Source organism: Oryzias latipes, chromosome 12 (genome assembly GCF_053564925.1).
Source record: "Oryzias latipes strain Hd-rR chromosome 12, Olatipes_Hd-rR_3.1".
Lineage (NCBI taxonomy): Eukaryota > Metazoa > Chordata > Actinopteri > Beloniformes > Adrianichthyidae > Oryzias > Oryzias latipes.
Window position 1 is genome coordinate 2965044 of NC_136248.1, and position 26020 is coordinate 2991063.

General features: G+C 45.3%; 2 protein-coding genes across 4 annotated transcripts; one reads left to right on the forward strand and one right to left on the reverse strand.

The window, feature by feature from the left end:
* The first annotated feature begins 60 nt into the window (after window positions 1-60).
* Window positions 61-10471, forward strand: pum3 (pumilio RNA-binding family member 3). Of its 3 annotated transcripts, none has more exons than XM_004075143.5 (18): window positions 61-197; window positions 1953-2041; window positions 2114-2308; window positions 2413-2581; window positions 3145-3220; window positions 3325-3418; window positions 3533-3599; window positions 4609-4783; window positions 4888-4991; window positions 5178-5256; window positions 5335-5433; window positions 5948-6001; window positions 6075-6155; window positions 6280-6422; window positions 8708-8930; window positions 9000-9087; window positions 9162-9252; window positions 9876-10471. In XM_004075143.5, exons 2-18 carry the CDS (start codon window positions 1975-1977, stop codon window positions 10003-10005), a joined length of 1935 nt encoding a protein of 644 aa, XP_004075191.1. In that variant the 5' UTR covers window positions 61-197; window positions 1953-1974; the 3' UTR covers window positions 10006-10471. The 3 variants fall into 3 exon arrangements, with proteins under 3 accessions (XP_004075191.1, XP_020563569.1, XP_078811725.1); XM_020707910.3 differs by having other exon boundaries at window positions 145-193; XM_078955599.1 differs by lacking the exon at window positions 61-197 and adding an exon at window positions 720-761.
* Window positions 10472-12064: 1593 nt separating this feature from the next.
* On the reverse strand, window positions 12065-25615 carry kcnv2a (potassium channel, subfamily V, member 2a). The gene is made up of 9 exons (XM_011482139.4): window positions 25177-25615; window positions 24751-24888; window positions 19941-20119; window positions 19701-19872; window positions 17305-17502; window positions 14797-15051; window positions 13529-13645; window positions 13323-13448; window positions 12065-13251 (listed from the first exon to the last, which is right to left on the reverse strand). Exons 1-9 carry the CDS (start codon window positions 25312-25314, stop codon window positions 12907-12909), a joined length of 1668 nt encoding a protein of 555 aa, XP_011480441.1. The 5' UTR covers window positions 25315-25615; the 3' UTR covers window positions 12065-12906.
* Window positions 25616-26020: the final 405 nt, after the last annotated feature.

Here is a 26020-nt window from a genome sequence, read left to right on the forward strand (position 1 = left end):
TGAAAATATGTTTTGCTATTCTTATTGTCTATTTACGCATATTTTATCTCTTTAAGACGAACAAAAAGGCTCACTTTCCGACTGTCGCAACCACTCGCGCTTTACGACGCCAATACTTCAATCTGATTGGACGCTTTGGTGTCGTAAACCGTGGTGATTGCAGCACACATGTTGGGAAGCGTGTGTTCATCTGGTTTGTAAGTTTGATGATTTCTTTTTTTTTTTTTAAATATCTTTCGTTTATTCTTAAATGTTAGAATTCGCTTTTTGACTCTAGTTTTCACACTTAAATGAAGAATTTGGTCCAGAAGAACTTTAGCTCATTAGCCGCGGGTTAGCAAGACGAAGTAAACGGGCTGTTTTTAATGAATAAACATAAAACAAGGCGGCTAATAACACGTTTGAAGCTTTGGATGTGGTTTAACGGGATAATTGTAAATCAAACCGGCTGCAAAACCAGTTAAGGTCTCTGAAGACAGGTCAGAGTCCACATTAAGTTCATCAGAGGGACCAACATGGGTGTTTGGGGATTTTTAGGTGCAGAGACATTTCAAAACCAGTGTTTTCATGTTGGACGGAGGCGTAAAGGCGGTAGAAAAGTTTCAATACTTTGGCGTTTAGCTTATTTCCAGACTGAATTAGAGAATTTTAATCCTTAGTTTGTCATTTTCAGCAAGATGCTTCATAATATGTTCTATGTAATCACATTTGCAGTCTCCTGTTGGAACAGCTAAATGACTGACTACTCTAACTGCTAGAAGGTCAGTTCTGTTTCCATTTCAGTTCTGGAGGCCTATGAACTGATTGCCCAAAATAAGGATAAAGAGTAGCATGGAAACCTTTTGATGAAAACAAGTGTCTTAATAACACTAAACACTACAGGAGATCCACAAATGAAACCACCAACTCAAAACTAAGTTTTCATTCATTCCTTCATTTTCTAATCCGTTTGGTCCCTCTCGGGGTCACAGGGGAGGGGACATCCTGGACAGTCTGTCGCAGGGCCTCACATCACACACTCACACCTAGGGGCAATTTAGATTAACCAATTAACCTATGAAGCATGTTTTTGGACGGTGGGAGGAAGCTCGGGGAGAACATGCAAACTCCACAAAGGTCCCCCATTGGTGTTCTGGTTCAGGACTTGAACCAGGGCCTTCATGCTGTGAGGCAAGAGTGCTAACCACTGCACCACCGTGCAGCAAAGAAAACAACTAAGGATGTTCGGAAAGAACAAGGGAAGAGTATTGAAAGAACAAATGGACCATCTTGAAGCTCATCCTAGATTCCCGAGATTTATTGTCATCGGTAAACAAGACAAAATTTCAGTTTAAAAAAATGTAAAATTAATCAAGAAACAAACAGGCTAGAGGACAGGAGTCGAACGTCAGGCCTCGAGGGCTGGTGGCCTACGTGTTTTCCTACTGACCTGTCATTGAAGCTCCTTATTGGTAAACTAACTGATTCAGGTAACCAGCAGCATTTTTTTAAAAACCAGGAAATAGCCCGTGACTGGGTTTTGGACTCTATCCTGCAGGGAACGCTACGGCTTCAACTGCTTTGGGGAAAAAAGCTGTTCCAGAGTCTGCTTGTTTTAGATTTAATTACCTGAACCCCCATCCCAGTAATAGTGGAATAAAAAGTGCATTACCAAGGTGGGAGCCATCTTTTGCCATTGTTTTAGTCTTTTCCCGGATTCAGGCAGGATTAGCTGAGTCTAGACATGGTGGTCCTCGCTACATGGGCTAAGTCCCACCTGTTCTGGGCCGTGCAGCTGTCATTCGGAGACACGGACACCTGCAATTATGACGCTGTAAAAGTTGAGAAGCCAGTCCAGAGAAAGAAGAGCCTTTTTCACCTCAAAATACATCCGTCTGTTTATTTATTATTCTTCTCACCTGAGGCTTGTTTGAGTTTTCTGTTCATAATTATGTTCATGTTTTCTGTCTCAGTGTTTTCTGACCGCACATAAAAATGGAATCCAAAGCCAAGAAAGCCTTTTCTCCTAAAGGTGTGAAAAAGCTTGCCCAGAGAGGCAAAGGTAAGGCTTAAGCCCCGCCTCCCTTCAGAAGACGCCGTCTGCTTCGGTGCTGACGTTTCTCACTCTCTCCAGACTCCATAGGGAGCAAACTTGGAGGGAAACCAGGCGGTAAAAAGCCTTTCAAACCTCTCAAGAACGCAGAGAAGCCAAATGGAGCCAAAGATCGGGGAAACAAGCAGCACAAAGCCGCCTTCTCCAGAGGCGGCGGGGTGCAGCAGGGCAAGAGGAAGCTGCCCGCCTTCAAGAACCGAAAAGAGAAGGATGACGGTGAGGAGAAATCAGCAAAAATCTTGTGTTTGCTGCAGAAGGGTCGACGAGAAGTTACTAGTTCTGTAACGGTGGCGTTCTGGTGTGTTTGTGCGTGAAATCAGGCCCGGCGGCCAAACGGGCGAAGAAAGGGGAGCAGATGTCAGAGGAGGAGCTGAAGAAGAACAGGCTGCAGAGGAGGAAGGAGCTGAAGAGGAGCAGGCAGCAAGCATCCAGGAAGGAAATGTTTGAGGTCATCAATCAGTCCAAACAAGTGTGGGAGGACCTGAGGAGGTGTGTGGGACACAAACCCAGAGAGTCTGGAGTTAAGGTTCCTTTATTGCTGCAAACAACAAGCAGCTGCTAATAAATAAAGATCCAAAGTGACTTATTATGTAATAGAAGAAAGATAATTAGTTCATCAACTTTCCAAATCAATGCGGTCTATTCTTTATTTGGCCTTCAAACTTTGAGAAATTGGTTACAACGATGTAAAGATTGTGACTTTTGAAGCTGCAGATGGCGTTTTTACCGTGTTGTCCATCAGCTCAGGACGATTGGAGAGGAAGAGCAGCATCCGCTTCTGCTGCTCTTTGTGTTTTTAGCATCCAAAGGATTCCTGTTAATCTTAAAAGTCCCATTGAGCGAGTTTCCCACACGGAGAACATTTCCGCTCTCATCTCTGGGCTGCAGCGTCTGCGCCGACTGTTGATCTGAACCTTCAAGTCTCAAAGTTCACACCTTCGTCACAGCGATCACTCTGTAAAGCCCACAGAGCGCTGCAGCGCTTGGACCACCGGACATGAAACCACGCAGCTGCACAGCTGTTGCTTTACAGGGGTGTCTTGTGTCTACAGGAAAAAATGTGACGAGGAGGTGAAGAAGAAACTGATGAAGAAGCTCCACGATCTGATCCGCGGGAATACCAAGCAGGTGGATCTTCAGCTCTTCTAGGAACATCCGTTACTCCTTCATCCAAGCTGCTAATCTGACAAACATAGACGTAAGACGTGAACGGATCTCCTGTCTGTCTGCAGATGGCGTTTGCTCACGACTCCGTTCGGATCCTGCAATGTTTCCTTCAGTTCGGCAGCCACAAGCAGAGGCAGGAGGTGTTTGAAGACCTCAAAGGTAGAAGCCGCCTTTTCAAGTTCAACTCTGCTTTTGGTGTCGGTTGTCTTCTTGGTGCCGACGCGAACTTCCTCGACTCTCCTTTTAACCTCTTCGTTCTGTTGGCTCCTGCAGACGACGTCATTTCTCTGTGCAAGTCAAGCTACGGCCGACACGTGGTCAAGAAGCTGCTGATGTACGGGTGAGTCGGCTCAAAGTCCTCCTTTCAGAACACCGGTGTTCTCTGGGCCACCTCTGTCTTCCTTCCTTTGGGGGATAAATCCGCATTATCGGATATTATACCACGGTCCGGGGGAATTTTCAATCCTGATTGGCTGCTGGGTGTGCATTAAAAAGTGATAACGCACAGTGATAACCGCACGCCTAAAAAAAGAGGTTCCTGTTTTTCCTCATCTGGGTTGTGTCCGAATTCCTCCACGACTCACTATTTAGTGCGTTCAGCATTTTCTAGTGCTGTCTGAATCTATAATTCCAAAATCCAGTGTCCTGGAAAATTCCCAGAAGTCTCTATGTAAACCCAGTGTGCACCGATGCTCACTAGATCAGTGAATATAGACCACAATGCATTGCGTCATAACATTTTTTAACAAGAAAATGTATATAAATGTATTTTTTTAATAAACCATCAACGTTTTTATCTTCAGAAGACAGTGGATCATAAATAATCATCACAGATTAATTCGATTTTAACTTCATGAAATCAATAACGTCATATCCACCGTTAAAAAAAAAAAAGTAGTGAGCATGGTGTCCGAATTGCTTTAAAGTCCAGGGCACTACATAGTGCCACACCATATATTTTTTTAGTAGTTGGGGTCAGGGTGGGAATCGGACAACCTGCTGGACAAAAACAAACGGAAAGAAGTGAACTTTCTCTCTGAACTAATGCTTTGTTAAATACATCGTGATCATCAGCATAGATACCGCTTTCCTTTGCTGCGTCACGTACGCTTTTTGTTAAAAAAAAATGTATTTAACGCACGACGTGGAAGCCTGAACAACGCTGTGCGTTAATTCTGATAACACTTCTAAGGTCATTAACCTTTACGGGACATAAATAGACTAGGGACGTGTGACTAGATATTGGGTCTGCATGTTAACCTGTCTGATGGGGGCGAGAACATGGAAAGGTGCCTCTATGGACCGCGCTCTGTCTGAATGACCTCATTTACAGAGTACCTCTGTCTTAGGAACAAAGAGCTGGTTGCAGCCGTGATGCAGACCTTTAAGGGTCACGTGCGGCAGATGCTTCGACACTCTGCCGCCTCCACTGTCATCGAGTACGCCTACAACGACAAGGCCATGCTGGCACAGAGACTCATGCTTGCTGACGAGCTGTACGGGAACACCTACGCTATCTGCAAGGTGAAAACACAGAAAACCCCCACACTAGGCCTCCTTCACTCCTTTGTTTAACATTTGTGACCTACGTCAATGTTTGTTTTTTAAAGATCTGACCTGTTTTTCAGTCGTCGGAGCACAACACCATTGAGAAGGTGGTGAAGGCCAACGCCGACAAAGTGGCCAGCATCATGGATGACATGAAGCAGATCCTCCTGCCCATGGCCAGCAAGTGAGTTCACCCAAAAAGGAGAGAACTTCCCATCTGTGGAGTTCACAGAAAAAGATTTAATGTTTGGTCACATTCAGTCCCTGTAAGGGTCAGTGGTTCTGCAGGAAAATCCTCCAGAGCCACTTTTGTGTTGTTTTCCTCTGTTTGTCTTTGCTTAAAGCTGTGTGTGTTTGTCGTGTTTTTTAGGGAGCAGGTGATCAAACATTCGCTGGTGCACAAAGCCTTCCTGGATTTCTTCCTGTTTGCTCCCGACAAGCAGAGATCGGTAAGCGGCTCCCAGGATGCGGTTGTGCGCCTCTCAGCTCGCGCGTCTCACCCTTTTGCTGTGTTCGCTGTGATGCAGGAGATGATCGAGTCCATCAGGGAGTCGGTGGTCTACATGGCTCACACCCACGACGGCGCTCGAGTGGCCATGCACTGTCTGTGGCACGGCACGGCCAAGGTCTGAGAAAACCCTGACTTTTCAAGTCCCCCCTCCCATCATCCTCTGGTTTACCTGTGTTTTTTTTTTAGGACATAGTTTCTGCAGAGCGGCAGCAGTTGATGAGAAATTGTTGTGGGCGGGACTGTTGGTGCAGAGCGGGGAGCTTGTAGCTTGCCCAGCGTATTTTTTATGTCGCCAATAGAATCCATTTTTTTCAAATGGCTAGCAGCTGGCTACTGTTACAAACAAAACCCTCTAGTTCCTCTGTGTTTTGCTGTGTGACCATTTCAGTCAGAAAAGGTCATGTGGGCGGGGTTTCTTTAGCACACGTGACCTTTTATGAACCTTTAGTGCTACAGAGTCTAAAAAAAAATGATGGCTGCAGACAGAAACATGCAGATTCCATCATTCAGAACATTTGAGCTCATCTCAGAACATGAGTGGGTTTGCAAACACAGTGGGGGGAGTGTGATGGTCTGTCTGCTTTGGTTGGTTGTTAACTTTTTTTCCCCTATGTTTCTTGCTGTTCCAGGACAGGAAAGTCATCATCAAAACCATGAAGACGTACATGGTGAAGTTTGCCACAGTGAGTGTCCTCCTCATGCAGACCTGCAGCCTGAAAGCGTCGGGCTGCCATCAAAGCTGTCGTTTTCCCGCAGGGGGAGTTCGGTCACCTGGTTCTTCTGGCCCTCTTTGACTGTGTGGACGACACCAAGCTGATCAGACAAGCTGTTCTCTCTGTGAGTGCTCCAGCAGCTCTCCGGACGTCTGGGAGACGGCAGGATTGATAAAGAATTCCAGGGTGTTGTGTTCCCGTTCATTCTGACTGCATTTCAGACTAAAAAACTGTGTCCTCCTGTTCAGGAAGTCCTGTCATCGCTGAAGGAAGTCATCAGTAATAAACACGGGAAGAAGGTGCTGCTGTACCTGCTGAGCCACAGAAACCCCGCCCACCTGCTGCCGGAAATCATCAAGGTGTTGGAGCAAGGAGACGGGAACGCTCACAGGTGACGCCCTTCAGCCGCCGCTCTCACACGCCGGACTCTGACATCAGAGCCGGTCAGGCCGGGATTCGGCTTCACCTGCTCCACCTTTCAAAGAGCGGTCTGTAGAAGTGAGACAAACACCTGTTTCCTAGACGACCTGAGCTGTCAGGGACGAAGGTGTAGCCTCATCACCATCAGAGAGTAGCTTGTCTTTCATCATCTATGAGGGAAAAAATCCAGAAAATCACATTGTCTGATTTTTAAGGAATTTATTTGTAAATTATTTAAGTATTTGGTCCATAACAAAAGTTCAACTCAAAACTTTAATTATTGTTTGCAATGACAGCAGTAAAACATTTTCTGTGAGTCTGGTATTTTGGTCCATTCCTCCATGCAGATCTCCTCTAGAGCAGTGATGTTTTGGGGCTGTCGCTGGGTAATGTGGACTTTTAACTTCCTCCAAAGATTTTTTATGGGGTTGACATCTGGAGACGGGCTAGGACACTCAAGGACCTTGAAATGCTTCTTAAGAAGCCACTCATTGTTACCCGGGCAACGCGTTTCCTCTTCAGTGCTGATGGAAGGTTTTCACTCAGAATCTGACCATACATGGCTCCATTCATTCTTTCCCTTACACTGAGCAGTTTTCCTGGTCCCTTTGCTGAAAAACTGCCCCGCAGCATGATGCTTCCACCCCCATGCTTTACAGTAGGTCTGGTGTTCTTTGGATGGGACTCAGCATTCTTTCTCTTCCAAACATGACGAGTAAAAAAGTTCTATTGTGGTTCTATGGAGAGAAATTAGACTCAGTCGGATTTGTGCGTGCGTAATTCTTGATTTGTGCGTAAATTATGATTTGTGTATGCATATTCTTGCTTTGTGCGTGCGTAAATTAGGATTTGTGCATAAATTTGGATTTGTGCGTGATTTGTTACTCACATAATACGTTTTGTGTATAAGTTAAAAAAATATAAAATGAAAAAAAGACAAAATGCAATTTACGTATGCACAAATTAAGATTACAACAGCTTGAATCTACTCACACACACACATCTTTAAAAAAACACGCACAAATCCCTTGTCACGCACACACGAAGCCAAAGTTACGCACGGATCTACCCTGAGACTGTTTTCACGTCTCACAAATTCGTCCGTAAGTGCTGCGTTTAAATACCAGTGGAATGCTCGGTCATTAGAATTTTCCTATCAGCCTTCCCTTCTAAACGTATTTCCTTCAGTGGGTGTAGCAGGGCTTAAAAAAACTTTAAAGGAAAATAAAAATTATTATCTGAGAATATAACGTTCACTTTTAAACGCTAATATATATATTAAAAGTATATTATTCTCCGAGACACCGAATTGATACAAAATGCGTAACAGGAACGACCAGTAGGGGGCACTGTTTTTTTCTTCCGGAAGAAGTCAGTCAGAATGAGAGAGTCATGGGAAGAATGGCGGCCCATCTCGGTGGTCAGCGCCCCGAAGTAAGTAGCCTCTATGTTCAACACTAACATCTACTGTCTTCATGTACTGATTGAGTCATTGTCTGGATACGTTTAGAAGGGAAGGCTGATAGGAAAATTCTAATGACTGAGCATTCCACTGGTATTTAAACGCAGCACTTACGGACAAATTTGTGAGACGTGAAAACAGTCTCAGGGTAGATCCGTGCGTAACTTTGGCTTCGTGTGTGCGTAACAAGGGATTCGTGCGTGTTTTTTAAAGATGTGTGTGTGTAAGTAGTTTCAAACTGTTGTAATCTTAATTTGTGCAAACGTAAATTGCATTTTGTATTTTTTTCATTTTATATTTTTTTAACTTATACACAAAACGTATTATGTGAGTAACAAATCACGCACAAATCCAAATTTATGCACAAATCCTAATTTACGCACGCACAAAGCAAGAATATGCATACACAAATCCTAATTTATGCACAAATCAAGAATTACGCACGCACAAATCCGACTGAGTCTAATTTCTCTCCATATGGTTCCATCTGACCATAGGACATTCTCCCAATCCTCTTCTGGATCATCCAAATCCTCTCTAGCAGCCTGTAGACGGGCCTGCACATGTTCAAACCATTGTCCAACCAGTCCTCCTTTGTCCTGAATGTTTTGGTTGGTTGATCTTTTCCATGAGAACAGAAGCAGCAGCAGAAATGCAGAGTGTCAGGCGTTCTGTGAGGAGCGCCTGACACTCTGATCTTCATCTCTGCACTCCTCTCTTTAGGAACAAATAAGAGTTGAGGTCACCAGTCTGGGCCAGAGACGAGTTGAAGGTTTGATTCCTGTTCTCCTCAGTAAAAAAGATCCAGAGAAACGAAGGAAGGAGCTGCTGGAAGCCCTGTCGCCTCCCATCCTGGACTACCTCTGCGAAAACGCAGCTGACATGGTGAAGGACAAGGCCACCGGAGTCATCATCAGCGACATCCTGGGCTCAGCCTGCGGGGACCTGCGCCCCGCCATGACGGCGGTGGCTCAGCTGGCCAATCAGGAGCTGGTGCCGGGAGGCGTGGACGGAGAGGTGAGTGGTGCGCTGTGAAAGCGTCTCTTGACGAAGAGCAGATCTTCATCACGACCGCCGTTCCCGCAGCTCCACATGGCGGAGCATCCCGCAGGTCACCTGGTGCTGAAGTGGCTCATCCAGAAGGACGGCGAGCTGGCCCAGGCCGGCAGAGAAGGTACCGCCCACTCTTAGCGTAGGGACCCGTGGCTCCTCCTCCTGCCGCTGACGTCTTCTTCCCTCGTCCTGTAGAGCGCTTCGGCAGAATTCTGGTGGACACGGTTGGAGCAGAACGGTTGAAGAGCTGGGCCAAAGTGAACAGAGGAGCCATCGTGCTCTGCAGGTCAGTTCTGGAGGAGGCGTCTCCCTGAACCTTCTGGTTCCCTTTTTACGTCCGTCATTCAGTTCCTCACAGATTAGACCCTCAAGTCCTACTCTATCATCTGTTTTTAAAGCTGCTTTTCATTATGAAGATGCAGTTTTTAGCCCAAATCTAAAACCTGTGTGCCTTTCTAAGACTCACACACATTTGAAGAAAGAAATACTCAGAAATGCCATTTTTAGCCATATTCAGAAAATTACCACGAGAAAGTGTTAAAATCCCCCAAAAAGCACCACTTTCTTCAGAGCGGGTCTTTAATTTGAATCAATTCCAAGAGGTCAACGTAATGCAGAGGTCAGAGGTCAAACCCAACAACAGCCTCCATGCCAGTGCTAAGAATCCCCATAAAACTGGAAGCATTTTCATTTCAGTAGTGAGAGAAAATAAAAATCTTTTTCTTGAAACTTTTCCAAAGAGCAAAGAGTTTTCAGCTCAGCTGAAGAGGAGAACCGAGGAAGAACCGGACCTCAGTGTGTTTGTTCCTGAGGAGAACAGAACCATCCAAGACCGATGGAACATGTTCAGCTCTAGTTTGTGGTGTTTTTTGGGATTCTGCTGAGTCTGATTCTGCTCTGCTCCTCCAGCCTGCTGAACAGCTGTGAGCCGTCTGTGGCTGCAGAGGTGAAGACGGCGCTGCAGTCCATCACATCCCAGCTGCACAGCACCTGCAGCAACCAGGGGGTGCAAATCCTGCTGCAGAACCTGAACAAGTAGAGCCGCTCGGCCACGAGAGGACTGCTGACCAGAGCCGTGAGGAGGCTCGCTCTCTGAAACCCGTCCTCCAAACCTCCTCTGCAGTTCCACAGATTTTAAGGCTCTCTTCACCGTTTGGTTCCAGTCAGGAGGACGGGTCCTTCAAGGTTTGCAGAAGATGTTTCCGGCTCCAAAGACTGCAGAGAGCAGACTGACTTTTGTAAAGGAGGCCTGCAGGAGCAGGAGGCGCGTCCCGCATCAGCCCGACACGTGTCGGAGGAGCAACCAGGAACTTCAGGAGACCTCCTCGCCGCTCTGGCTGTGGGCGGAGTTTCTGCGTGGCTCCTTGTCACTGACTAGTTTCTCTGCTTCAGATATTGTAAGATTTTGTAATAATATCTGCTGAATAGTGTTTCTAAAAATAAAGTTGGTCTGGATCTTCACCTCCTGCTCAGGACTTCAGAGAGATGAAGTAAAAGTGATAAAAGTGTAAGCGGTTCAACTTCTTGTGGGAGGAACAGAAAATAAGTTTTTAGTTTAATTGAAAGTGAATTCAGTGAAACTTCAAGTTTACTTTTACGGAGGTGCAGTGAAGGCATCGTCCTTCCAGAGTGGATTTGTTCTCAAAGACGTCCCTGAGGCCAGAGGACGTTCAGCGTTCTGTCAGGCTCCACCTTTAGCCCGTTGCTCTTTTCAGAACCTCTCCAGCTCCGGCAGGTGAGACGTGTGGCCAACGCCGCCTTGTCCTAAAGCCCCTCCCCTAAAGGCTGGGCAGTTTGTACCGCCTCCTCAGTCTCATGTCAGGATGTTCTTTTTACGTGTTCTGACCGATCTCCCAGTTCCTGCAGTTGAAAAATTATTCCCTCTACATGATGCTGCCACCGCCATGCTTCACTGTCAGACCAGAGAATGTTTTCTCATGTCTGCCTCCCTGGATATTTTATTTTGTGTGGACGTTCGGACGAGCCTTGTCTTATTAAATCAAATCCCAGCGTATCAATATACTGTTCATTGACTGCCTGCCAGCTCCCTTAACTTCTCCAGAACCTGGATCACACCGAATCTCTGCCCTTCCCTGGCCTAGGCCCTCTTCATGGGTTACCTTCAAACCCCTCAATGACACCTGCCTCACAAACAATCACAACAAACCGATCCAGAACTCAGAACCTTTACGTCAGTGTGTTCATCCTGTGAGGAGGAGCTTGTGAACCGCTCTCTTCAGACAGAACCGTAATAAAAGATTTCCCCAGAATAAAAAGTCTGATTCTTTATTACCCCGCTCTGGAGTGGAGCTGTGAGGGAGTGGGATTTTTGATCACCGCTGTGATGAAGCAGCAAGAGTTTAGTGGGTCTAGATGACCCCACTCCCAATGTTAAAGTGCCTAAGATAGCACAAGGGTTAACAAGAACCAGAGAGAAGGAGCATATTATCCCAGTCACCTTTAGGATCGATTTTAAGATTCTTCTATTAGTTTATAAAAGTTTAAATGGAGCTGGACCCTCATTTTGATCTGATTTACTTTTAGCTTATGACCCTCCCAGAGCCCTCTGGTGGTCCCAAAGGTCAGAACTAAAACCCACGGCGAGGCCTCCTTTCAGCACCGTGGGCCCCGCCCCGCCCCGCCTGTGGAACAGCCTGAGGACGTGGGGGCTTCAGCCACCGTGGAGGTTAAGAAAAAACTTAAAACGCATCCTTTTAGTAAAGTATTTACATCGTTTTTACTTGTCCGCATGTTTTTGATTTGATAAAAAATTTAACTAATTCGACTTGTTTTGATTGTAATGGTGAGATGTGTATGTGTTGTGTTTTTAATTTATTAATTCATTTTTTTATTATTATTCGTATTGTTTTAACTATGTTCATTGTTTTAACTGCTATATTTTTATCTTTTTTTCTTCTTCTGGGAAACACTTTGAGCTGCTCTGTGGCATGAAAAGGGCTAAGGTGAATAAAGGTGAATTTGAGTTTGACTGCAGTTATTCTAAAGAAATGATCGGAGAAACAGGAGCCAGTGACTGAATACTTATTAAAGCGACATTTTTGAAAAATATATTCAATCCATTTACAAAAAGCTGCAGCTTCAGGAGGAAAAGACAAAGGTTTATTTTCAGACACAGCAGCGCTTAAGATTACGCGTCACAGAGGGACCTTGAACGCACCGCAACGCAATCCAGATGAAGAGGCTCACGTTCACAGGCTGTCCAGGTGCATGCTGGGATGTGTTGAACTACAGGATGCGGGGATCAATGTTCTTCATAGATTAGTCAAACACTTGATTTATAAGAAAATTGATGAAATGTTGATGTTTTTCTTAAATTTGTTCCTTTTTTGCAGCAGTTTTTTATGACACAATCAGATAAAACATGTCAAATGAATTTGCTCTCATATACATTTATAGATACGTTTTTAGCTAAGAAATAGGATGACTTTAGAAAAAATACTGTAAGAATTGACAGTCACACAATTGACACTTATTGAATAACTTTTTGTTCCATTTCACAGCATTTAGAACTTAATGTCTGTAAAAAGGTCGGAGCCAGATCTATGTTAATTTCTGTCTCTGTTCCGTAAAAAGTCTCATCAGGTCATTTGAATAAAATTAGATGGTTATACATAATAAGGTTCAGAATGAGTGCAGCGCAATTATTAATGCTACACTCACTAGTTAATAAATATGTTTTTAAGCCAACAGCTTCATTTAGATTGGAACTCAAAATTGAAGTCATACTTTTAGGAAGAAGAAAGAAGTATAAAAACCAGAATCTTCCTCAGTAGTGAGTGTGACTCCTAATGCTCCTCATCACTGAAGGTCTTGTGGAAATCTCTTCAAGTCCGCTTTTGATTGAGTGATAATTCTGAGGCAAATCCCTTCGACAAACACCCCCAGAGGAGCCAGAGGCCGCTGCTTCCTGTCCTCCATCTTACTCTCCAGGATGAAGAGGAGGACCCATCGTCACTCTGCGCGTTCTCACAGGACCCGTGGTGAGGCTTTCCGAGCCCGAGCAGCGAGCCTTGTGCTGGCTGTCACAGCAGCCTGCGAACCTTTTTGCCGCCCTCTTGATGAAGCGCACCTTCCCGCGGGCCTTGGTGACCGTGGCGTAGTCGTGGGACTTCAGTTTGCTGTAGTAGTCGGAGAACTTGTTGTAGAGGATGGAGATGGGCATGCCGTTGAGGATGATGCCGAAGGAGATGCACCCGAAGGCGAAGGCGCGGCCCAGGTTGGTCTCTGGGTACATGTCGCCGTAGCCCACTGTGGAAATGCTAACCTGGAGGAAGACACGGATGCTTTACGGAAGCTGGGGCCTTTGAGTGACACCCTGTGCAGCTGGGGACTTACAGCGGCCCACCACCAGGCGTGCGGCATGGAGGTGAAGTTGGTGTTGTAGGAGTCGTGCTCGGCGCTGTAGACCATGGCAGAAAACATGAAGATCCCCATGGCGATGAAGAGCAGCAGACAGCCCACCTGTGGAGACATTCGGCAGCGTTTCAGGACGAGCTCTTGCTCGAGTCTGACCGAGCGGCTCTGCTCAGCGTCACGCCGACCTGTTGGTAGCACTGCCTCAGGGTGAAGCCGAAGGCTCGGAGACCCGTGGAGTGCCGGGCCAGCTTCAGAATCCGGAAGATTCTCATCAGACGCATGATCCTCAGAACCTGACCCACCTGCACAGAGACACGCCTCCCTTCATGTCATCTTAGTGTTCACTCAGGGAAGTTCAGAAGTGTGTCTGCTCAGAAGGAATAACACCATCTCTTCATTGCTTCATAAAGATGCAGCAGAACTGAGGTTTTTTTTTGTCTTCAGAGGTCTAAAAGTCTTAATTTCTGCCAGTTAGCAGTGGATGCAGTTTATTTTTCAGACAAAATGTTTGATCTAAAAGAGAACAGCTTTATGAAACTAGATTTTCCACAATGTTGCTTCTCAGATCAGGATGAGTTTTAAGCCTTTAACATGAGAAATGTCACAGGCAACATGAAATAACAAAAGCGGAGAAAAGCAGCTTTGTGTCGACGTCCAACACTTTACGATAGTGATAGCTGCTGTCCCCAGCTTTACATTCGTTTGATGTTCCTGTCTGTCTTTATTCATCCTTATGTTCAAAACCTTCAGTTTTAAAGGTTTAAAAGTTTAGCTTTAGTGTGTTCAGTGAATGTTTATCTTGTTTAGCCCTCAACCTAAAGCGTGTTTTGGATGTAGGCCCCCTGTGCGACTGACTTTGACCCCCTATAGTACCATTTTATAAAATGAGGGACCCTGGGAGAATTTCAGGCAGGCAGCTCAGCAGTGCGTTTACTCCTCCCCACGGGCGGTTCAGCCCAATTAACTCACCTGTTCTGCGTCCTACTTAAGAACCAGGTGTGCGCTCCACGCCCCCCCCCCCCCCCCCTCCCCGGCTTCCACCTGTGAGTTCTGTTAAGTTTTCCATGGAGATCTTGTTTTAAAATATGAAAAGTAAAGCTTTCTCTACTGCATGAGTGGTCTGACTGAAATTCATGCGGCTTTTTGTGTGTGTGTGAAAATGACCAAATATAGATAGGAAACACAAAAGAATATTGTCAAATTCATATGTGTGCGGGTGGGGGTTACTCGCCCGGGAAGTAAGTTAGTGTAGAACCGCCACTGGTTGAAGAGTTTTGGTGGTTGAAAGAAAGTAAATTCTGGAGCTAAAGCTGCCAGGAGTCTGCTGAAAGAACGCTCCGGTGTTTTGACCAAACAGTGTGTGGTGAAGGTCCTTCCTGTTCTACTCTACACTGAACAAAGAAAAACAGAACTTTATAGTGATGGGAGCAAAAACCAGGATGAAGCTCTGGACCTTTCCAACGCGAGCCACGGCCTCAATGTCTCCTGAGTGCAGGTGAAAGTCCTCGTCCTCAAAGCACTCCAGGACCATTTGCAGGTAATGCGGCAGGATGGCCACCAGGTCCACGGTGTTCAGCACGCTGCGTCCGAAACACCGCAGGTCGGGCGTGGAAACCAGGCGCAGCAGGTACTCCAGGGTGAAGAAGCAGATGCAGAAGGTCTCCACGCTCTCGCCGTAGAAATGGCCACTGGGCTGACCTGAGGGAGTCTGCAGCACAGCACAGCCAGATGTTGGACCCAAACAAGCTCCTGTGACCTCAGAGTCTTCTCCCAAAGTCTTCAAACAATCACAAATATTCAGGAAACCAAACCAATGCCATCTGTATTCATTAATAAAGTTCATAGGGTCTGTATTAATAACTTGGTTATTAACACACCTGACATGTTTCGACGGACGTCCATGTCAGGTGTGTGAAGAAAACACAACCATGTCTGATAATAGAAGAACCCAAGAAGTCCATGACATCTGTAGTTTCTGTTCAACAGTCTGGAGACAAGTTCTTCAACAGTTTGAAATCTACGGTGGCCCTGAAGTGCCAATCACAGCAACAGGACACAGGATCACAACGACAATTAAAAAGAAAAACAAAGAATAAATACTTTATTTGAAACTTTAGGATGTTGTTGACTTTGAGTTTTTTCGGATGCGTCTTCGCACACTTACACAAGTTTAATGATTAGTATGGAGCATATCTTGGATAGTTTCATGCCAATTAACTTCAAGTTGAAATGTTTATAATTTCATTTTGATTTCTGGAAGTTACTTTTGTTTTCTGAAATTTGTCTTCTCTCTCGACAGAAACCGTAAAAGGAAGTTGTCGTGAAGTGATACCGGATCCGCTCCAGAATCACTGAGGTTCTTTGTGTGCCGGCCAAAAACCTGGACCCGTTTAGATCCAGAACCAAAACTACGCAGGAAAACAACAACATCCATACGTTTAAATTGCAAACAAATGATGACAAATCAGAAAAATCGGAGGATAAATTGAAGTACTAGTTGTGTAACATGACTAAAAATGTTAAACAATAGTATATTATTTGGTGTGCTGAAAATGTAAGTATAGACTATTGCTCTTGGTTGTTGTTTTATCTTTTTTAAGAGGTGGCCTTTAATAAGCTAAGCTTCTGCCTGCTGTCTGTATTATCTCCTGTTGCTATTCTTATTGGTTAAATCAGGGCTCAGCAACCTGAACGTCTCAAAGAGCCATTTGGATCAGTTTCCCATAGAAATAAAAGCACAGGGAGCCGCAACACTAGGGGTGTTAGAGAAATATCGCCTAATTTCGCCTAAATCTCGCAATAGTTCATTTGGCGATGCTTGTATTGATTCAAAATGCTGTCAGATATATTTAATTATTTATCAGCGCAATGTTTCCTTTGATCTTTTGTCCATTTTCCACAACCTTGAACAGACTTTTCTGTCTGTCAAACACCAGAGTTAAGATGAATGAGAAGATGGAAACAAACTCACTTTGATCCAGACTTCTATTTTTTTCCTTTAAATCCTGTAAACCCAATAAAGTATATTAATTTTATGGATGAGAACTATTTTTCATTAGGAAGCAGCTGTTAGTTTGTTGGAATCATAAGCGGTGAGTCTAAGCCCCGCCCCCACCTCTCTACCTGTTCACACCTCTGCAGCTCCAAGTTGTTTTCCCCCACGTGCAAAGTATTCAAGCCAGTGTTTCTTTTTCTTTGTTATAGTTTCTTTCACCACTTTTTGCTGCTTAATTGTTCAACTATTTTAACAATCCAACTATTCAAATGTTCTGCTCTTTCAGCCTTTTCCGGCTATGACTTTTGGTTCTTCAAATCTTTCAACTTTTCCAGGATTATATTGATTACATGTCCTGTACACCGTGCCTGGTTGGTGGCGTCATGGCATGATACGCGAGCTGTGGTGCACAACTTTGCTGGTTCATATAGTGCGGTTTTCATTTTATTTATGGTCAACTTTGAGCATTTCTTTATTTAATTTTTGTGCCAATTCTTACCCTTTGAGTTTCATTTTCATGCAGCAACATTGCATTCAACCTGCATTTTCTTCTTGAAATGAAGCTCTTTCTAGTTATTATTACTACTATCCACTATTTGCCATGTTGAAATGCATTTTATCATTAACATGTTTGAAGTAAAGAGTACAAATTACCAGTGTCCCATAACTTCTACCTTTTCTGGTTTCCTATTTTGATTTCTAGAAAAGACTTTGTTTTCCCGAAACGTTTCATTTAGATTTTGTTTCATTGTTTGGAATTCTGTTTAGATTTTTTAAAGTGTTGTGTTTTTTTTGGTTATTTTTCCTGCTTTAGTAATTCTCCTTCTATACTTTAACATCTTCACATTTCAGGACCATCATACAGACAGCAGCACGTTTGTCCACACCTGTGTTGATGACAACATCTTATACAAAACACCCACCACACACACACACACACACACACACACACACACACACACAGACCTTGTACTGCATCTCCTCCACAGTGTTTAGCGTCATGGCAACCAGCGAGACCAGCACGAAAAAGGACGAGGCCACGCCCATCAGCTTGGCAGGGATGGAAGAGAACGGCTTCTCCATCAGGTTCCAGATTCTCCTCCGGATCCGCCCGAAGGTCTTGTGGTCGAACTCTGCCTTGTTCTCCACCTCCAGCTGGAGAACCTGAGCCAGCATCAAACAGAGAACACTGAAAAACCCAGACGCAGTCGAGACGGTCTATTTGACATGAAACCTTAAAACCTAAAGGAGCCGATGTCAATCTGGGTCACGAAAAGCTGATTTTCTCTACATCTGTCAAGACTGCAGGGACTTTGGAATGAAGGTCACAGAGACATTAGTCAGTCAGAAGATTAATGACGGAATATTTGGAAACAGGTCATCTCCCTTTATTTAGAGGGACACGGAGTCATACAGGCCACAAAGAAGAAAAACATTATGTAAGTTCACAGAATTTCCGTCTTTTGTGTCTGTGTAAACTCATTCATGGAGGGTTAGGGTTCCATCACTCACTCACCGGTACACCTGGCCAACTGCTCGTTAATGCAAATTTCTAATCAGCCAATCACATGGCAGCAGCTCAATGCAAATAGACATGTAGACATGGTCCAGACGATCTGCTGCAGGTCAAACCAGCATCAGAATGAGGAAGAAAGGTGGTTGGAGTGACTCTGAACGTGGTTGTTGGTGCCAGACGGGTTGGTCTGAGGATTTCAGAAACTGCTGATCTACTGGGATTTTCACCCACAACCATCTCTAGGGTTTACAGAGAATGGTTACAAAAAGAGAAAATATCCAGAGAGCAGCAGTTCTGTGGGCAGAAATGCAGTGTTGATGCCAAACAGAGGAGAACGGCCAGACTGGTTCCAGCTGATAGAAAGACAACAGGAACTCAAAGAACCACTGGTTCCAACCGGGTTCTGTAAAAGATCATCTCTGATCAACACGTCCAACCTGGAGGCAGATGGACTACAGCAGCAGAAGACCACACCGGGTACCACTGCTGTCAGCTAAGAACAGGAAACTGAGGCTACAATTCACTCAGACTCACCAAAACTAGACCCTAGAAGATGGAAAAACGTTTTCTGGTCTGATGAGTCTCCATTTCTGCTGCCACATTCAGGTGGTTGGGTCAGAATTTGGCCTCAACAACATGAAATCATGAATCCATCCTGCCTTTTATCAACAGTTCAGGCTGGTGGTGGTGGTGTCATGGTGTGGGGATGTTTTCTTTGTACCAACTGAGCATGGTTCCAACACCACAGCCTACCTGAGTATTGCTGCTGACCATGTCCATCACTTTCTGACCACAGTGGACCATCTTCTGATGCTACTTCCAGCAGGATAGGGCTCCATGTTAGACAGCTGGAATCATCTCAGACTGGTTTCTAGAACATGATGATGATTTCTCTGGACTCAAACGGCCTCTACAGTCACCAGAACCCAATTAGAGAACCTTTGGGGTGTGGTGGAACGGGAGATCAGCATCATGGATGTTCAGCCGACAAATCTGCAGCAACTGATGCTGTCATGTCAACATGGACCAAAGTCTCTGAGGAATGTTTCCAGAACCTCACTGAATCTATTCCACCAAGGATTAAGGCGGTTCTGAAGGCGAAAGCGGTCCAACCTGGTACTAGTAAGGTGGATCTAAGACAGTGGCCGGTGAGAGTCGATGTCTACGTTACTCTGTTGAGTGAGGGTGGGTTTATCACCATGACATCTCTGGAGATGTCATGGTGCAGCGGTAGGGCGGTCGACCCATGATCATAAGATTGCAGGTTCGATTCCCGCCTTGCACGCCCATGAGTCGAAGTGTCCTTGGGCAAGACACTGAACCCCACCTTGCCTCTGGTGGTAGGCGGGCGCCTGTGTTTGGCAGCGGAGCCGCCACCAGTGTGTGAATGTGTGAGTGACTGGGTGAATGGGTCTGTGACTGTAAAGCGCTTTGTCCTTGTAGGAAGAAAGGCGCTATACAAGTATACGCCATTTACCATTTACCATGTCAAGGATCTTTCTGGTTAGTCTCCTTTTTCAAAGAGGGGTTAACGTTTCAGGACTCTTTTGGTTAAAGTCCAACACTCAACAGACAGTAAAGCTAGAAGCCCCACAGGAGCCTTTTGAGAGAAATATCTGGAGCCCAAAAGACTTCTCAAATCTTCAGCTGTGTGTGTTTTTTGGTTTATTTTTAAAAGACTGACAGAAAAAATATTCTATTCTGGTTGCAGGCTGCGGTGTCTCAGCTGCAGCCTCTTTCCTGACTGGTCTGAGGATGTTCAGCAGGTGCGTTTCAGGCAGGATGGGGAGTCCTCAGGAACCCTCCTTCAAATCTAAAAAGAGTCTGGTCCAGAGTGGGCCGTCACCTCTGCCATCAGCTCCTTCTGGATCTTCAGCTGCTCGTTCAGCTCGTCCTGCCTCTCCTCGAAGGAGATGCGGCAGCAGCGTTGGCTGTACTTGATCCGGACGCCCCAATAGTGGATCTCCTCCAGGAAGTGGTGAGGACACAGCTCGTCTTTGATGCACAGCACGCCCGTTCTGGCGGGGACGACAGAACCCGTGAGAACGCCATCAGCAAAGCTCCCTGTGCTCCACGGCGTGAATACCTGTAGAAGTTGAAGACGTTGTGGAAGATTCTGGGGTCTCGGTCGAAGAAGAACTCGTTGCTGTGAACGATGTAGTCGTCGCAGAGGTCCAGCTTCCTGCTGTGGTCCGTGTAGGTGGCCAAGCGGCCGATGCGGGTCTTTGGATACCTGGCAGCCAGCCTGTACGGCAGAAGGTAGAGCTGCAGGAATGTACAAAACACAGACATGTTTCTGTTAGAATGAGAAACTTTCAGATCTGCTGATGCTGGTGGCGTTCTATCAAACCAAAAGAGGGTCTTCAAACATCACTGGGACTTTCTTTTTAAAGAAAACATGCCGCTGTCCTTTCTGTCATCACCTGCAGGAGGCAGCACTTTCAGGTGGGAAGTTTGTGAATTTGTGAATTTAAAATGGATTCATTATTTTATTGATCAAATTAACATCTGGATTTTGTTGAAAGAAGAAAATGGCCAAAACATTGACAGAAAAAAACCCAAAAAAGTAAATAAAATCCCACTAAAATCCTCCTGTTTAAGAATAACAGTTTGAAAAGTTTAAGCTGCATTTCAAATCCACCCAAAAACCGAAGAAGATGAAAATTTTCTGAGGTAAATAAGGAACATTTCAAGTTTATCTGAAATAAATTGCAGTCCTTGTTTTTATGGCAGAGAGGAGAAATGCTGCACATACATTACAGCATGGAGTTTGTGTTCATTAATAACTTGAAATGAAAAATTCACCTTGAAGTCACAGACAAAAAAAAAAAAAACTGAATTCTGCAAAAAGGAGCACGATGATGGATGGAAACAAAAAAATAAAATTCTGAAGAAGACAATGGTTATGGTTATAAATAGATATTCCTAATTCAAAATTTGGATTTCAAATGAAAGGACAATAGTTCTGAATGAGCTTTTGAAGCTTTTTGGTCTAAGAAGCTCTGGGGTCGGATTTAAAGCTTCAGGTAGTCACCTGAAATGTTTTCCACTTCACAGGTGTGTCCTGTCAGGTAAGTGGGATTTCTTGCCTTATAAATGGGACCATCAGTTGTGTTGTGCAGGAGTCAGGGGGATAAACAGCTGATAGTCTTACTGAATAGACTGTTAGAATTTGGATTATGGCAAGAAAAAAGCAGCTAAGGACAGAAAAACGAGTGGCCATCATTACTTTAAGAAATGAAGGTCAGTCAGTCCCAAATCTTGGGAAAACTTTGAAAATGTCCCTAAGTGCAGTCACAAAAACCATCAAGTGCTCCAAAGAAACTGGCTCACATGCGGCCCCCCCCCAGGAAAGGAAGACCAAGAGTCACCTCTGCTGGGGAGGATAAGTTCATCCGAGTCAGCAGCCTCAGAAATGGCAGGTTAACAGCAGCTCAGATTAGAGAGCAGGTCAATGGCACACAGAGTTCTAGCAGCAGACACATCTCTACAACAACTGTTCAAAGGAGACTGTGTGGATCAGGCCTTCATGCTAGAATATCTGCTAGGAAACCACTGCTAAAGAAAGGCAACAAGCAGAAAAGACTTGTTTGGACTAAAGAACACGAGGAATGGACATTAGACCAGTGGAAATCTCTGCTTTGGTCTTCTTTCTCTTTCGGCTTCTCCCATCAGGGGTCGCCACAGCGAATCATCGTTTTCCACCTCACTCTATCATGAACATCTTCTACTCTAACGTTAGCCAACTTCATGTCCTCTGTTAAGACATCCATATATCTCCTCTTTGGCCGTCCTCTTGCCCTCCTGCCAGGCAGCTCCATCTCCAACATCCTTCTACCAATATATCCACTATCCCTCCTCTGAACATGTCCAAACCATCTCAGTCTGGCTTCTCTGACTTTGTCGCTAACACAGGCAACATGAGCCGTCCCTCTGATGTACTCGTTCCTTATCCTGTCTAACCTGGTCACTCCTAAGGAGAACCTCAACATCTTCATCTCTGCTACCTCCATCTCAGCCTCTTGTCTCTGTCTCACTGCTACCGTCTCTAACCCATAGAGCAGAGCTGGTCTCACCACTGTCTTGTACACCTTTCCTTTGAGTCTTGCTGACACTCTTCTGTCACACAACACTCCTGACACTTTCCTCCACCCGCTCCAACCTGCCTGCACTCGCCTCTTCACCTCTTTTCCACACTCCCCATCACACTGAACTGTTGACCCCAAGTACTTAAACTCCTGCACCTTCTTCACCTCAGCCCCCTGTAACCTAACGCTTCTACCTTGATCCCTCTCGTTCAGACACATGTATTCTGTCTTACTATGACTGACCTTCATACCTCTTCTTTCCAGAGCAAACCTCCACCTCTCTAGCTGTTCCTCCACCTGCTCTCTACTCTCACTGCAAATTACAATGTCATCCGCAAACATCATTGTCCAGGGAGATTCCTGTCTTACCTCGTCTGTCAGCCTGTCCATCAGCATAGCAAACAAAAAAGGACTCAAAGCTGATCCTTGGTGTAGTCCCACCTCCACCTTGAACTCCTCTGTCTGACCTGCAGCACATCTCACCACCGTCATACTTCTCTCATACATGTCCTGAACTACTCTGACATACTTTTCTGCCACTCCAGACGACCTCATACAGTACCACAGCTCCTCCCTCGGCACCCTGTCATACGCCTTCTCTAAATCTACCAACACACAATGCAGCTCCTTCTGACCTTCTCTGTACTTTTCCATCAACATTCTCAAAGCAAAAATGGCATCAGTGGTGCTCTTACGGGGCATGAAACCATACTGCTGCTCACAGATCTCCACCTTCTTCCTAAGCCTGGCTTCCACTACTCTTTCCCACAGCTTCATTGTGTGGCTCATCAACTTTATTCCTCTATAGTTGCTGCAGTTCTGCGTGTCACCCTTGTTCTTAAAGATCGGAACCAGAACGCTTCTCCTCCATTCCTCAGGCATCTTCTCACTCTCTAAAATCCTATTGAACAACCTTGTTAGAAATTCCACTGCTGTCTCTCCTAAGCACTTCCATACCTCCACAGGTACGTCATCAGGACCAACGACCTTTCCGCTCTTCATCCTTTTCAGAGCCTTCCTAACCTCATCCTTTCCAATCTCTGCTACTTCCTGCTCCACAACAACCACATCTTCCTCCCTTCTTTCCCTGTCATTTTCCACATTCATCAGCTCCTCAAAATACTCCTTCCATATTTTCTGTACACTCTCCTGGGTTGTTAGCACCTTTCCATCTCTGTCCTTAATCACCCTTATCTGTTGCACGTCCTTCCCATCTCTGTCTCTCTGTCTGGCTAGCCTGTACAAGTCCTTTTCTCCTTCCTTTGTGTCTAACCTGTCATATAGCTCATCGTAAGCTTTCTGTTTGGCCTTTGCCACCTCTCTCTTCACTCTACGCTGCGCTTCCTTGTACTCCTGTCTACCTTCCTCAGTCCTTTCTACATCTCTGAAATCTCTGCTTTGGTCTGATGAGTCCAAACGTGAGATTTTTGGTTCCAACCACCGTGTCTCTGTGTGACGCAGAAAAGGAGAACGGATGGACTCTACATGCCTGGTTCCCACCGTGAAGCATGGAGGAGGAGGTGTGATGGTGTGGGGGTGCTTTGCTGGTGATTCTGTTGGGGATTTATTCCAAATTGAAGGCATACTGAACCAGCGTGGCTACCACAGCATCTTGCAGAAGCTTCTATTCCATCTGGTTTGTGTTTACCGTAGTTGGACCATCATTTATTTTTTATCAGGACAATGACCCCAAACACACTTCCAGACTGTCTAAGGGCTATTTGACCAAGAAAGAGAGTGATGGGGGGGCTGGGCCAGATGACCTGGCCTCCACAGTCACCGGACCTGAACCCAATCCAGATGGTTTGGGGTGAGCTGGACCGCAGAGTGAAGGAAAAAGGGCCAACAAGTGCTAAGCATTCTGGGAACTCCTTCAAGACTGTTGGAAAACATTTCAGCTGACTTGAAGCTCATCAAGAGAATGCCAAGAGTGTGCAAAGCAGTGATCAAAGCAAAAAGTGGCTACTATGAAGAACCTAGAATATGACATTTTCAGTTGTTTCACACTATTTTGTTATGTATATAATTCCACATGTGTTAATTCATAGTTTTGATGCCTTTAGTGTGAATGTAAAATTTTCACGGTCATGAAAATAAAGAAAACTCTTTGAATGAGAAGGTGAGTCCAAACCTTTGGTCTGTACTGTACGTCTGCTTATCTACTGAATTAGAAGAAGCTCATGTTTGTCTTCACATTTAAAACTCACTCTTTGAAAAAAAAAAAAACCAAATTAAACCAGTTTAAATTGAATCAGTGCAGCTGATGAAATTGCGGGCAGATGATTGTGCTGCTCTGGACCTTTGTGCGCCCCCTTGTGGATGCAGTTGAACTTTTAGACCATGAAAATAAAATGCCCACATTTAAAAGGCATCTAAAAAACAAGAAATAGTCTCAGTTTGAAATCCACTTTCTGAAAACATTTCCTCCCCTAAAGGATAAAAGCCAGTTTTCTCATTAAAGGGAGACAGACGATCTGTGCGCTTAAACACTTTTAATCCAACTTAAACTGTTAAACTAAACTAGTGTGGCGGCCCATCAAACAAGACACAGACGTCATCTGATGGGGTTTTTTCATGGATCTCTTATTAATTGGAGATTTTAGCTCTTGACTGCACATTAGGGGTCCAGGTGACCCCACAAGAGTTACTAGTTACCTTTGAACAATCTATGCAACACTAGCAAGGTTAAAAACAGATCTGATTCTGAGGGTTTAAGAAGAACGACTCGCCGTGCAGGAGTTAGGTTGGATTCTGGGAACTCCAATCACACGTTTGTGTTAAAAAAAAAAAAAAAGCTGGCCCGGTTACCGTTCCTCCCACGTTGATGTTGAGGTTCAGGTGTTTGGTGGGAGAACGCAGGATGCGTGACGGCGACACGGGGAGCCGGTCGTCCACCTCCTCCCGCTCATACTCGGCATACAGGTCATAGATGTCTCTGCTCAGATCCTTCACAGGACACAGAAGGTCAACAGCGTAAATCTGCAGAGGGTTGGGACTCTTACTGCTACTTCTGCAAAGCTTATAATTTACTTGAAGAATGCCAGAAGTAACGCCACAAATGCACACAAGTCTTTGTTTTTGGGCATTTTTCCACCTTTTTTTCCCCTCTGAGATGTACTGAACATCAACATTTAATGACTGAACAGGAACAGACCTCGTCTTTAATAGTTTGTGCCTTCAGGTCTTTAAAAGTAGGAGAGTGGTCTGCAGAAACTGGAAGGGTCAGCTTCTCACCTGCATGGAGTTCCATGGTTTAACCAGGGTGCTGATCAGATCCAGGTGGAAGGCGGGTTCCTGCACCTCGGGGGCCTGGCTGCCAGGCTTGTAGCTTGAAAACAGACTCCTGCTGCGAGCTCTGAGGTGGGTCAGCATGGCGGTGGCTCTGTCTCCTGGTTACTTCAGCAGGAACATCTCCGCAGGTCCAAGCATCCTTGAGCGCACTGCAGCTCGGTGTCCAAAGCCTCTGACGTCACGCGTGTTCGCGGTCAGTCGTGAAGATGCCGTCCTCTGCTGCTCCACTGAGCCCTGATCTGCAGTTGTGTGATGGATTACGCCCTCAGAGTCCCACTGTTGGCATCGTCAGATTAAACAACATGTCTCTTCTACTTTGTCCAGAATAAAGACGCAGGAGGAAGCCTGAGCGTGCCGACCTGCTGCTGCGGCGGCGGCGGCTGGTTCAGATGGAGATGAGCCTGACAGACGTCTGCCTTAATCCAAGAGTGTGACATTTTATTCTGAGGATAACTGCAGCAGTCAGATAAATGGAGATTAATCCTGGTGGCAGCCACACGGGGATAATGAAAAGATGGAGATGACTTTTCTGAAGACAATACCTCATCATCCGTTTGTCTTGACCCACTTTTAGAAATCGGTTTGGAAGAAAGAAAATCCACCTCATTGAGAAAAGCTGAAAGTGTAAACCTGGTTACAGTTTCAGCTCAGACGTCAGTTTTCTACAGGCAGGGAAACCCGACGAAGAGAAGAGAAGCTCCACAGCCTGAAATCAAGTTAAGTGACACGGTGGCGTAGTGGTTGGCACTCTCGCCTCGTATTGAGAAGTCCCTGGTTCAAATCCCCA